A 13,122-nucleotide genomic window follows, 5' to 3' on the forward strand; every position below is an offset into this window, starting at 1 on the left:
GTGATTGAATTCCGTAAGAAATAATTATAACACATTAGATAAATAATTCAAGTTAATGTGAGGAAACAATAAGGTGGTAATAATACGAGATTCCAAGGGTCGAACAGGAGAAACCCAATTTAACAGATACATCAAGTGGACATGTTTTGGGCTGTCCAAACCACAACAAGACCGACTCGGTCCACTCCGCTACGAACCGAGCCGCCCGTTTCGCTTCGCTTCGCATATAGCCACAAATAGCGGCCGAGCGCCGCAGGCCCGTCGCCTCGCCTCGCCTCGCCGTAGCGATGGACGACCTCGGTTGGGGCTCCCGTTTCCCTTCCTACCTCGACGCGCGCGACCGCCGTCCCGACGCCGTCAAGCGCGAGCTTCCGGACGATGCCGGCCCCCGCCTCTTCTGCGACGCGTGCGGCGGCGTCGAGTTTGACAGCGGCGACGACGGGTTCTACTACTGCCGCCTTTGCGGCTCCCAGAGCCAGGACGTCCTCGACACCGGCTACGCGGAGGAGGACGTCTTCGGCGACGCCCAAGGCTCAGGCGCGCTCTACCACATCCACCGCCACCGCGCCCAAAAGCACTCGCAGGACCCCGCCGCCCCCGCGATTTCCAAGGACGACGTCCTTCGGTCCCTCTCCAAGTCCCTCGCCGCCGGCTCCGGCGGAGCCGTGAAGAAGGAACAGGAGAAGGCGCTGCCGTACGGATTCGATGATGAGCCGTCGGAGCCGAGGGATTTCGGGGCGGGCCCCTGCCTCGACGCCGAGACACTCGCGAGGGGGATCCGGCTTCGGTACGTGCAGGGGTTGCAGGTGATCCTGCAGCTCCAGTGTGAAGCTCTGGTAGAGAAGTTTGGCGTGAGCCCCCTGATCTGCGGCCTCGCGGGCACCATCTGGTTGCGGTTTGTAGCGTCTTCCATGGTGTTTGATGAGGGTTGGGGACAGAAGGTGATTGCCGAGTCCGAGGCTACTGTCTCACAATCAAGGGATGACAATCTTGGTAAAGATCTCGTCCATCTTTATGCTTCTATCTCCCTTGAATAGTTCTTATCCTATTTTTGTTTGGTTGGACACAACATATCCAACCATAAAGATCATATTTTGAAGCACGGAAAGGCTATAACTTGGTATGTTGGTACCTTTAGAATTTTAGCAGCTTCCTTCTAGCTGGAAAGTATCTTGAAAATTTTCAAGTGGCATGAGATTGTCTGAATTAAAATCCTGAAAAAGCAACACCAGAATCCTACAGCTTGTGATCATGCATTTGGACCCTCACGCAAAGATTCACTGCTTATTCAGTGGCTATTATCTTACCTGAAAAAGTTGGGGTTCACTGTATTTTCTTTATGTGCAACAAAATATACATGATGTCTTCTTGGCAGCATGTCTAATGTTGGAAAATGTCCTTATGTCGTATACCTGAACAATTTTAATGATTGAGTTTGCATTAGCTGTTTGTCTGTTCTCTTTGAATAGGATGGTTATTTTCCTTTGTTTTTGTGACATCAATGTGAGAGGTCAAGGTCAAGGTCAATACCTATCTGTTGCCATCATCTATAAGCTAGAAACTAAACCTTCATGACAGCAAACAAATCCTGTGATCAGTTGGGTAGTCATGCTTTTGGGCCAATTATCAACAAGTTGCTTCCCCTCCTTTTCCATGTTCCAAGATCTTTAAGCTTTGCCAAAGCAGTTGTGATAGATTACCTTGCAGTGTGGATCTGCACCATTGTAACTGAGAATGCAGATAGATGAAGAACATGCATTGCCAACTTGTAGCATATTTAAACTCAACAGAACTTTCTGTTTTGTATGAATATACATCTGTGTGTAAAGCTTTTATGGACCGCTGCTTGTGAAAAATGTGGAAGGTGCATGTTGTGAGAGTAAACAGATCCATTTGTTGATTAAACATCCTTCCTATATAATTCCTCATTTGTGATTTTTTTTCCTTTGCTACACTGAACCATGTTGCAAAATTGTCCATATTACATCTAAAATATAGCCTCTTTCTGCTTTGGCCTATAAGAAAACTATGCCTGATGGTAGATATTTCACAATTTCAAGGTTGTGCTTTCTGAAAACACTTAAGCCATTCATGTAAGAACTATTCCTTTAGTGTTGCTTGATGCATTAATTGTCTTGCCTATTTATCAACTGTTCACATTCTCTACATGTTTGTCTCAACTTATTTGCAAATGTGTAGCTTTTTAATGTTTTTATAAATAATTTTCTCTTATGTTTAGTTGCAGAAGTGCAAACACCTGCTAAGCATATCAAAGCTAAATATACAACAGAGCCACGCAATGCAGTTGGACGGAGAGCTATTTATATATGGCTTCGTGCATTGAGAAAGACAATTCCTGTGTATTCCTCTCTTGCTATTTCCTTTTTGGCTTGCCATATTGCACGAGAAGCAATTCTGCCAACCGATATAGTTAAATGGGCATCAGAGGCAAAACTTCCTTACCTCACAGCATTTTTGGTACTTGATAAGTATCTTGGAAGTTCGTCAAGTTCTTGCCCATTAAGTTCGAGGCTTTTGTTTAGGCCTGTCCGAGTTATTGGATCTTGGCAATTAGAAGCAGTAGCTGGTTCTATTGCACAAAAAATTGGACTGAACCTTCCTTCTGTGAATTTTTATGCTATCGCATCTCGGTACCTGAAAGATCTCTCTCTTCCAATAGAAAAGATTCTTCCACAAGCATGCCGCCTTTATGAGTGGTCAATCCCTGCAGATCTATGGTTGTCTTGTAACACATCTAGGCTTCCAACTCGTGTTTGTGTTATGGCAATTCTGATTGTAACAGTAAGAATCCTGTACAACATACATGGCCAAGGGTTCTGGGAAATGACTTTGTTGGATGCAAGTGACACCCCAAGATGTCAAACTCGAAATCCTGATGTCTTCAGTTTGAGTCCTGCAGGGAAGCTTGGAGATGCAGCTGGTGGTGCTAAAGGATCTTGCTTCACTACAAATTCCTCAGCAGTTAAGAACATGTCAAGCATCAAGAGTGCTGATTTCAACACTAAGGAGCTGTTGGACATTCTTCAAGCTGCACATGATAAGATCGGCACCGCGCATGGTAAACTAAATTATAAACTATTTTAGTCTTGTCAATAGTCAATGATTATGCACATGATTGATATTTACGGAAAGGCTTCACAGGACTTCCTACAGTCTCTTTTTGGTTGAATTTCTTTTGAATTTCACGTGTCTAGATTTGATGATATGAACATTAAAATGTTTCATGATTTCTGTTTTTGAAACTAGGCAACCTAGACAATAGGACTGGCAGTTGGTCTGACTGGGGCAGGTTTTGGTCTTATAGCAAGGTTAATCTAAACCCATAAGATGTTGGACTTTTCGTGTCAGGTAAATTTAGGCTAATTGAGTGAGAATGTGCACCTTTTTGGAAATAAATGTGTTGGATGTTGTTGAGACTCTATAGGAAGGGAAACTATGCTGGACCAAACTCTGACCCTGCAAGCTGGTTATTCTTGTTAAGTGGATGAGGCCAGCATGCTTAGGTCAGGATTTACATGCTTATTTGGTTATCTGTATATCCCACAGGTTGTGTTACTCCTGATTGCTACTTTCTACACATACTTATGCTGTCGCATTTCATATTTGGAGGTAGATCCCATTAAGCAGAGCCTAACCATGGAAAGTTTTGATAGGTTAGTTGTTAGTGTATGCATTGACTTTTTTGCTTCCTATTACAACAAATCTTTTGTTTATAGAAATGAATGAACAACTGGAGCAATAAAAAGTTCTTGAGGCTATTTATCACCCTTAAATTTTTTTCCTTGGAAATTTATGTAATTAGCTATACATTGATCTTTCTTATGTACATATCATCATTTAATTTATATATTTCATTTCCTTTATGCTGATCTTAGAGAAACTACTTGTGGGTGTTTTATTAATTAACAAATACTCATTTATTGGCAGATTATTCAAGAGACTTGAGGTCTTACCTCAAATACTGCCAGGATGTAGTTTTTGGTGGAATGACCACCTCATATGATGAGCAGACACTAATAGAAAGATTCTGGGAAACATACGACAAACAAGAGGTAATATATTGCTTCAGCTGCCCTTTTATTGCTCTGATCTCACACATCAGGCAACCTTATTATTTGAGTTTTGGCTTCAGATTGGTAATTGGTGATCCAGTTTTCAGCCTTCAAGATGCTTTTATAAAACTTAACAACCACAAGGACAACATCCCAACTAATTTTTTTAACTAGAACATTAGACATGAAACTGTTGAACGAGGATATTGGAACTTTCATTTTCATGTGTCATTAATGTTCCAATATAATTTGAAGCGGTTTTGGAGAAAACAAAAGTCCGATCACAACTTTTGTTTACGTTGGGTTTGAAACTAGAAAATGATATTATAGCTTAATGCTTGTACAAGCACTTTTTCTTTCTTGTTGAAGAGTACTATCATCTAGAAATTTGTTGCTAAGTATCCTAAGAGCTTGTTTAGATTCTTATAAGAAACTTCAATAAATGTATATTAATATGATTTGTCAATATCACTTGAAGACTTTGTTTATCTGCTTTAAGAAGCATTCTCAAAAACATATTGATTAGATTATAGGGTAGAGTCTCACCCAGGGTTTGTCGTGGTATATTGCCTGGTATGAGCGGTACATACTGGCCTAATAGGGGACTGATTCGCGAACCACCCTATACCGAGTGATCCAGTTAAATTAATAAAATATTCAAAGAAATGATGGGGCCCATGTCCAAATAACGTAAAAAAGGAAAAAGAAGAGATTAGGGCTCATGAATGTGAGCCCTCTTCTCGCATAAGGTGCCATCGCCTCGCCATTGTCGCTTCGCCTTTGCTGTCACTACTACTTCGCCGTCGTGTAAGGTGCCACCACCTCATCGTCGTTGCTTCCCCATTGCTATCGCTTCGCCATTGTGTAAGATGTCGTTGCCTCGTTGTTGTCGTTGCTTCCCAAGTACATTGTTGTTGCTCTTTTCTCCTCTTATTTCTTCTTCTTTTTCCTCCACTTCTTCCTCTTCTTCCCTCTTCCTTCCTCCTTCCTATGTTCCTTACTGCTCCTTCCACTTAATCTTTCTTTTTCTTCATCGCCGAGCCACCTGTACGCACCGGTGTACCATGTGTCAGTACATCGGTATATACCGATATGTACCGTTCCAGTAGTTTGTCAAAACAAGTTCGGTACCCAAAAAGGCAAACCTTGGTCTCGCCTAACTCTTGTGTTTTGGACTTATTTTTGAATGGTTGCAAGATCATCTCTAGAAGTTCCTCACTTTGTTGGAACTTTGTTTCTTTTTTGAAGATTAAACTCTGTCTATATAGGCTTAAAATTTTATTCAAATACGATATTATTTAGATTCAACAGACATTATAAAGCTATGCAAATGAATCTATTAAAATTTATGCAAACATGATACTATTTAGATTCAATAGAAGTTATAAAACAAAAAAAAAGATTTGCATATTGCCTTTCTTGATTTATAGTAGGTCATAAAGTTCCTAGAGATTTATTATGATGAGCTTAGAAAAACAAGTTGTATCCATTAATCTTATGAAGGATATGTAAGATAATATAGTCACTAGTATTCGAGAGTATGTCTAGTGAATTTTCTACTAGTATAGGACTACATCAAGGATCCACATTAAGTTTTTACCTTTTCAAATTGATAGTGGACGAATTTACTAATTTATATGATAGAATTTTTTAGCATATATTATATGCTAAAATATTGTCTTAGTTATTAAGAGTTTAAATGGAATCATTTGTAAACTCGAATTATGAAGACAATTTTTAGAAATTAAGATTAAGATTGAATAGATGCAATTAGTGTTATCAAAGGCACTAGGTGCCAAGGGTTCGAAATGCCTATAATTCTAGGTGCTTGCTTGAGTGAAGTGAGGTGTTCACCAATATAAAACTTATAAAATAATATAATTAAGGGGAAAGACAATCATTAAGGTAAAAATAAGATAATCCATGAGTATCATATACTTTTATATTTAAAATATCACCACTAAAACATTGAATGACATTCATTTCATCATCTAAGAAGCATTAAAGTACTAAATCATCCAAATCTAATAACAAAAATAATAAAACAAAAGAAGAATGAACATTATTCTGCAAAGGAGGAGTAGGGTCTGAGAACAAGAGGAGGTTGGTGGAAAGTATAAGGCAGGGGAGGGGGTTGTGGGCAATCGAATGCAGGGATAAGGGCTCTCAGCAGGGGAGGCATGGAGGTTGACAGTAGCAAGTGGTAGGGGCTAACAGCGATAGGGAGCGGATGGAGGAGGGGGTTGCGAAGAAAAAGAGAGAGGAAGTGACTGTCGAAAGAAAGAGAGAGGTGGAGATGACTGGCTAGAGAAAGAGAGAAGCAAAGGAGAGGAGTGGGAGGGAGCTGTAGAGAGGCATGGTAGAGAAGAGAGAGAGAGGGTGGGGGGCTTAATTGTAGGGAAGAGGGGGAGAGGGGTCGTTGCACCACCGGAGAGGAAGGAGAGAGAGCATAATGTGGAAGGGAAAGAGCTAAGAGGGAGAGGAGGTTTCGTCGTTGTGGTTCGTTGAGAAGGAAGGCACCACCATGCCTTTGATCATTCGGTCGCTAACCTCCTTGTATGCAGGAGGATCATTTTGTCGTCGGTCACCTCCCATGCATCGGGGTCGGATGCCTAGGGTTTTCCAATGAGAGAAGGCTTAGAGGGTTGGGGGGGTGGTTGGGTTAGGGCAAACTATTAGTTGGTTTGGTTGAACCCACTGAATCCAATCAATTGAAGCCAATCAAGTCTGATCCGAACTTGCTCGGTTTGATTCAACTTAGGTGCGCACCCAAATCGCGCCTACTTAATGACGCTCACATAAACCTTCTTTGAGGCACTCATGCCTCGCCTCGCCTTACTCGGGTGCCTAGGTGAGCGACATACAAGAGGTTGTAATTTTGGTAATAATAGGTATATACAAGAGGATATAGTTAAGGTAGATAAGCAAGAAGTTCCATTAAGTAAAAGTATTTGGTATACCGGATCAATTATTCAGTAAGATGAAAGCAGGATGGTTAAAATAGTGAAGAATGTCAGAAATCTTGTGTAATTGGTACTTTTGATATTAATAAAATATATAAGGTAGTTGTTAGATCATCAATGCTTTATGACTTTGAGTGGGTCCAAGTATTAGTTAAGAAACAACATATATAAAAAGTTTATGTTGTTGAGATGAGAATGTTGATATGAATGTATTGAGTTCCTAGGAAAGATAGATAAAAAAATGTTTTCATTTGTGAATAATCATGTGTTGCATCAATAGAGGATAAAATGAGAAAAAATTACTTAAGATTGTATGAATATGTTCCCAGGAGATATAATGATAGTTAGAAGATGTGAAATAATTATTATTAGTTGTATGATGGGAGGTAGAATAAGATTTAAAAAAAATTTAATAGAAACTATAAATAAAGATTTAAATACTCTTATTTTAAGATATGACTTTACAGATCTCAATGGCAACAAAAGCTCAATGCAGTTGGCCCCAAATAGTTAGGACTTTATGACTTTGTAGTTGTTGTATCATAGAAATTGGTGGTTGGTCTTGTGCCCTTGGATTATATCAGCAACTAATGACTAAGTGCAACTTTCTCAAATCTTTTGTAACAAGTACTTGGTATTCTTAGGCCTTTCATCCCCTCTATCATTGGACCATCTTGAGTATGTTTTTGTGAATTCTACCCTTCTTTCTACTTTCAGTTTCAAACATATGAAAATATGTAACCTTATTTTGTTTAGGGATTGTCCATTTAAATTTATGTTTCAAACATATGAAAATATGTAAACATATGAAATCCGCTCCTGCATTTTTATGTTTAGGTACCACAACAAACAGTTTGCCAGTGTTTTTATATTCATTTCCTGCTACTGATGAACTGGTAATGCAACATATGTTGCTTGAGCTCATCCGAGTAGTCATGCCTATACTGAACAAAATTTACTGCTATGTCTTCTGGTATATGTTGCTTAGAGTGCCAATGGGTGAACTGAATTCCTGGATAATCAGCAAGTGGGATTAGACCTGAGAAAGAACTGCTCAATATCATGAAAGCACTGGATCTGACCGTTCCTTGATAATAGGGTTGTTTTAGAGTAACATGATGGCTTTCATTTATTAATCTGTCTATTTGTGGAAGGTGATCTCTGCCCATTTCATCGGGCTTCCATGTGTAGATTGATGATTGGACTTTCTTGTTTGGTACTTGTAAATTCTAAGCATTTTCATTTGCACTACATGCAATATCTATTCAATGTAGAGGCCTAAATAAGAATTTTAATGTGATATGATAAATCAGTCGTGTTGTCACGGACTTAGCTGGAATTGCCTAAGCCGTGAGGCACCATTGCTGCAAAGACGTGAACTTAGCTTGAGTTGCTTAAGTCGCAAAGCGTCATTGCGCCAACTTCTCGGACTTAGCTGGGATTGCCTAAGTCATGACGCGCCCTTACGATATGCATCCGCAAAGGGTCAGCCAGTTTGCAATCTCACTCAGGTCCCGAAAGACCTGTAAAAGATAAAGTTGATTAGTTCGAAAACGAGCAACGGACAAGTCCCGACGTCTCGCAGAAAGGGAAGCTTTACAAGCAATTTAGCGAGCACCTTGCGTGCATAAGAGATAAGAGGGAAGGAGGAAAACAAGGACTTTAGAAGGTAGAACGAATAGTTGCAAGTCCACAAACAACTACTTACCGAGTGCCGGGCGCGAAGGCAAGTTCCCGTCAAGTTAACATGTGAACTTGTGAAGATTGTTCAACGTCCGACAATATACCGAAGCCCCATCCAGCCTTGTGCCACCCGGGGGTTCCAGGGTGCTGAGATGACTGACGCTTCGCGTGCAGTTACGGCTTGCAGAAAACAAGCCGTGGCACACGAAAACGGAGCCATTTTGGGGCAGTTCGGTCAGGCGCGGCGAGCGATCGCACTGCAGCGTTGCAACCTATTCGAACATACATTTTTACAAGCAAAAACACACAAAACCAAGGTAAAACAGGTTGTTATGTCTCTGTACAAGCATGCAAAAGCGACGAACGGTTCATTGAACGAAGTTGTTGCGGGTGCGCGACGAACGTTCGTGACAGTACACTTGCAAATTTTTGTATAGAAGGATACTCCTGATGGTAATAAAATTCTCTTTCGATCTATGCTGCAAGGTTTAGATGTTCAGGTTTAAAGTTAGTCACATTCTTTTACTTCTAAAGTTATGAAAAGATATGAAAAATAAAAATTAAATTGTGCCACTCGTCCTCATTTCTATGAAATTTAACCTGGAACACTTTCTCCTGGCATGAATAATTTGGAATTAAATTGAAACTTCATGCAGTCACAAACTAAAACAATTTGAGATTGTTTGCTTTGATCGCTTTGCATGATTGTTTTGTTTTCTTGTTTTAATTTCTGATTTTTTTATTATGACTAGTACAAGCGAAGGCAATCTTGTGAGTTTAGTCTACCTTTGTGTCAGGACGATATTCAACAAGAGGGTCTAAAAGATGAGCTTCTTGATTCAAAGGGTAAGAGACAGAGAGAAGTACCTGCTACCTCTTTCTTTGATTTCAAAAGAAGGGAACAGAGCAAAAGTAGCCAACACATAAACAGAGAGAGATCACCTGATGATTATGGTGGTACAACCAGCAGAGATGGTTTTGCAAACTCTGCTGATCCAAATGAGAAAGATCCTCTTTGTAATTCTTCTTTGACGCCTTCCAGAAATGCTGCAGTGGAAAGAATGAAATTGAGCATGGAGGAGAGTGGGTTTTATTACCTACCTCCTAGAGTTCAGAAGAGAACAGATGGTTATCTTCACTATAAGAGAAAGAGATTAGATGGAAAACTAATTTGTGTTGCACATGCTGATTATTACATAGTATTACGGGCTTGCGCAAAGGTTGCTCAGGTTGATATGCGGATGATGCATCTTGGGGTCCTGAAATTTGAGAGAAGACTTGCTTGGATTGAACAACGGATTGATAGCAGCTTGAACACGTTACCTCAGCTTTTGCATCAGATGCAAGACAACTAATAACTTCATCACAAGTTAAAGGAGTTTTCTACCGTGGTCTCTCTTTCATGATGGCGACAAGAAAGAGTAAAGTTCACACTTTGTTTTTGAAGTACTATTTTGTGCATATTATTTTGCTGGTATGCATATATTTTGTTAATTCATCTTATCATTAGATTGGCATTATTTTTTGTAGTAGTATAGAGTTATCTGAAATGTTTTGTTTCTCAACGTTCCATGTAGATGAAGTTTGTTGCCTATTTGATGCCTGATGTTGTATTGGCTGGATCTCTGTGTTACCATTACCACTTAAAAACAAACTCTTCGTATTCCTGCCTACAAACTTTCATTTTAATTGTGACTATCCTTTCTGAAGTTTCTTTAGTTTTAATTTGATGAATTAGAGAATACTCTAGGCGGAGAATACCAGAAAGCAGCCTTCATCTGAGATGGTAGGTCACTCATTTCGTTTCATTGCTTCATAATTCTTAGTGATCTGGGTGCAAACTTCTTGAGTTATCTTGTCATTTCTGTTGCTTTTAATGGACAGTTTCCTGTCTGCAGCTTTGGAACACAGTAATTTCAAGTGCTCATGAGAGGTCATGAAACTGCGAGTTAGTCAACCGTGAAATGATGAGAGATTTACAAAATTATTAAAGCACACATTGTTTCAAGGTAAGCATTGAGTTGTTTCATGGTTTGTCATCTGGATTTATGTTGGTTGTTAACTTTAACTGCATCCTGACAAGTGTATGTCTTGATGTTCCTAAGGACAACGTCAATTGCTTTCATGCTCTCCAATTTTGTTTCCTCCACGGACTCTGGTTACTGTTTCCAGCACCATGGTAGATTTTCAACGTATGCAGCAATGTTCCTCACATTATATATTCTTCATCCACTGGCCTAGTTGTCCTTGTCCATAGCGCCAGGTTTCATGTAAACGACACCAGCATCCAGGTGCCAGTTCAGACTTTATCTGCACTCAAAAGGAAGTAGCGGCCTTTTCTGGTTCAAGGTGAGACATTTTTAGCTGTGGATCAAAACTATAGAGGCAGGAACGTTTTATAATATTTCAATGCCAGCTTAATTTTGATATTTGATTTTCTATTTGAAGGGCTGCACAATCTGCAAATTTGAGTACAGTATAAGCATGAGATCATCTAAAACAACGGTACCATGGCTGTTCTTGCAGACCATCAAATGATCATTCCGCCGCACGCCTGGTTGGAAACACTTTGTTATGGGCTTGAAAGCAAGATGCAAATCTCCTGTTGCTTAGCATCAGTTTGGAAGATACCTAGATTCGCTGGATGGACGCTGCTTGGTCTTTTCTTAAGCTGTTCATCAGAAAGGTAGAGTGATTTCTCTCCTTCTGTTTGATGTAACCCAATGATTGATCAAGTATGTATAGCTTAGGTTTTCTCTCTTTCCAAATTGAAATTTTCTTCTTCTTCTAACACACTAGTTAACAAGGGAAAGGAGCAAATGGGAGCTATAATTTTCAGCTAGACGCCACACAACAAACCACCCCCATGGAAGGCAATGTAAAAGTTTCCTCTTCTTCTTCCGACGTCGATTCTCTCATTTTCTTTTTCTTCTAAGCATCCTTCCGATCGGTATCAGTGATGTTGCGAGTGGGAATGGCTGCTTGCAGCAGTGCGACAGCCACAGCTAGGGCATTACGGGTGGTGCTTTTCCTGCTTTTGTTGCCCGGTGATGCTTTATCTTGTACTGAATTTTTTTGGGTATGGTGGTAGTGACAGCTGATTCTAGAACAAATAATTGTAGATGTTCCTCGTGTTGGCTAGAACTGAAAGGACTCCGTTTGATGTGAAGGCAAGTTTGGTCTGATGATTTGTTGTGATTGTAGATTGAATTGTTGTGATTGTGGTCAACAAATGTTTTAGGTTGATGATTTATAACTTGTTACTTGTAGTGATTGTGGTCAACAATTGTTGTGATAACACAATACAAATTCCATTGATGATTTATAACTTGTTACTTGTAGTATTTCATCTGATTCCTTGTATTTCCTTATTAAAGAAATGCTTTCTGGGAGTACTTGGTTATTCAATAAATACTCAAAAATTAATAAGCATAAAAGAAAACAGCAGAACTCTTCTTTTCTGAGATGTAAAGATAGCTTAGTGCTCACCATGGAATCCTGAAACGGATTTCTTCTTTGATGCGACAATTATTTGAGAATCTTTCCATCTAGATCTTGTCGGAGAAGGGAAGCGTTCAAGATTCACGTGCTCTTTTTCTGCCGCCCATGTGCAATTAGTGATGCTAAAAACGTTATTTTATTATATTTTTATTAAATAAATATATATTGTAGTATTTTATTTGATGTGCTTAATATTGTTTTTTAGTTTTATTATTATAAAGATTATATTTTATTAACTTATAAAATATAAATATTACTTTCCTTTGAATTGACGATGTTGAATGGATTTGTTAGTTCCGAAGTTAAGACAGATTGACAGTTGATTGAATTCATTTTTCAAATTTATTTTATTAACTTAAATTATCTAAGTTTACCGGTAGAAAATCACATTATAATGTTGCGTCCAAAAAGAAAGATTATATTTTTTTAATCTCATCTCATTGTTGATGAAGAAGAATTTATGTATTAAAAATTATCTTCTCCTATTACCAAATTGAATTGATGGGCCAATCACCACATCTCTCATCCAAAATATGAGGTAGAGGAGCAACCATTACTTATGGTGAGGTGAGAAATAAGAGCATGATGGGGGAATCACAAGGAGACATATAGCTTGGATGGTGGCCTTAGCATGATTGTTGCCAATCATGCTACAAATTTCCACTCTCACATTTATCACATACATGGCTCCAATCTAGCATTTTAATCATGTTAAGTTGAGGGCATCACATCACATCACATCACATCACATCATGATGATGGACCACCAAACAGAGGAGATATAACTAATAAAAATTTCTTTTTCGATAAATACCTCATTTAATTTATTTTTTTTAATCCAACCTAACAAAATTAATTAAAAAGATAAAATCTCTTATGAGATATCATATTCGATTTGGCTA

At 39.1% G+C, this 13,122-nt stretch overlaps 1 protein-coding gene across 13 annotated transcripts; it reads left to right on the top strand.

Annotated features, from left to right (window-relative positions):
- Positions 1-197: 197 nt before the first annotated feature.
- Positions 198-12,082, top strand: LOC103977296 (TATA box-binding protein-associated factor RNA polymerase I subunit B). 13 transcript variants are annotated; one of them, XM_065111628.1, is made up of 10 exons: positions 199-993; positions 2,240-3,079; positions 3,949-4,073; positions 9,472-10,140; positions 10,458-10,505; positions 10,618-10,728; positions 10,825-11,068; positions 11,246-11,405; positions 11,519-11,597; positions 11,677-12,082. In XM_065111628.1, exons 1-4 carry the CDS (start codon positions 288-290, stop codon positions 10,072-10,074), a joined length of 2,274 nt encoding a protein of 757 aa, XP_064967700.1. In that variant the 5' UTR covers positions 199-287; the 3' UTR covers positions 10,075-10,140; positions 10,458-10,505; positions 10,618-10,728; positions 10,825-11,068; positions 11,246-11,405; positions 11,519-11,597; positions 11,677-12,082. The 13 variants fall into 13 exon arrangements, with proteins under 13 accessions (XP_064967685.1, XP_064967678.1, XP_064967717.1 ...); XM_065111613.1 differs by having other exon boundaries at positions 198-993; positions 10,439-10,505; positions 10,604-10,728; positions 11,519-12,082; XM_065111606.1 differs by having other exon boundaries at positions 198-993; positions 10,439-10,505; positions 11,519-12,082.
- The last annotated feature ends 1,040 nt before the right edge of the window (positions 12,083-13,122 follow it).

This window comes from Musa acuminata, chromosome BXJ1-3 (assembly GCF_036884655.1).
Source record: "Musa acuminata AAA Group cultivar baxijiao chromosome BXJ1-3, Cavendish_Baxijiao_AAA, whole genome shotgun sequence".
Classification (NCBI taxonomy): domain Eukaryota; kingdom Viridiplantae; phylum Streptophyta; class Magnoliopsida; order Zingiberales; family Musaceae; genus Musa; species Musa acuminata.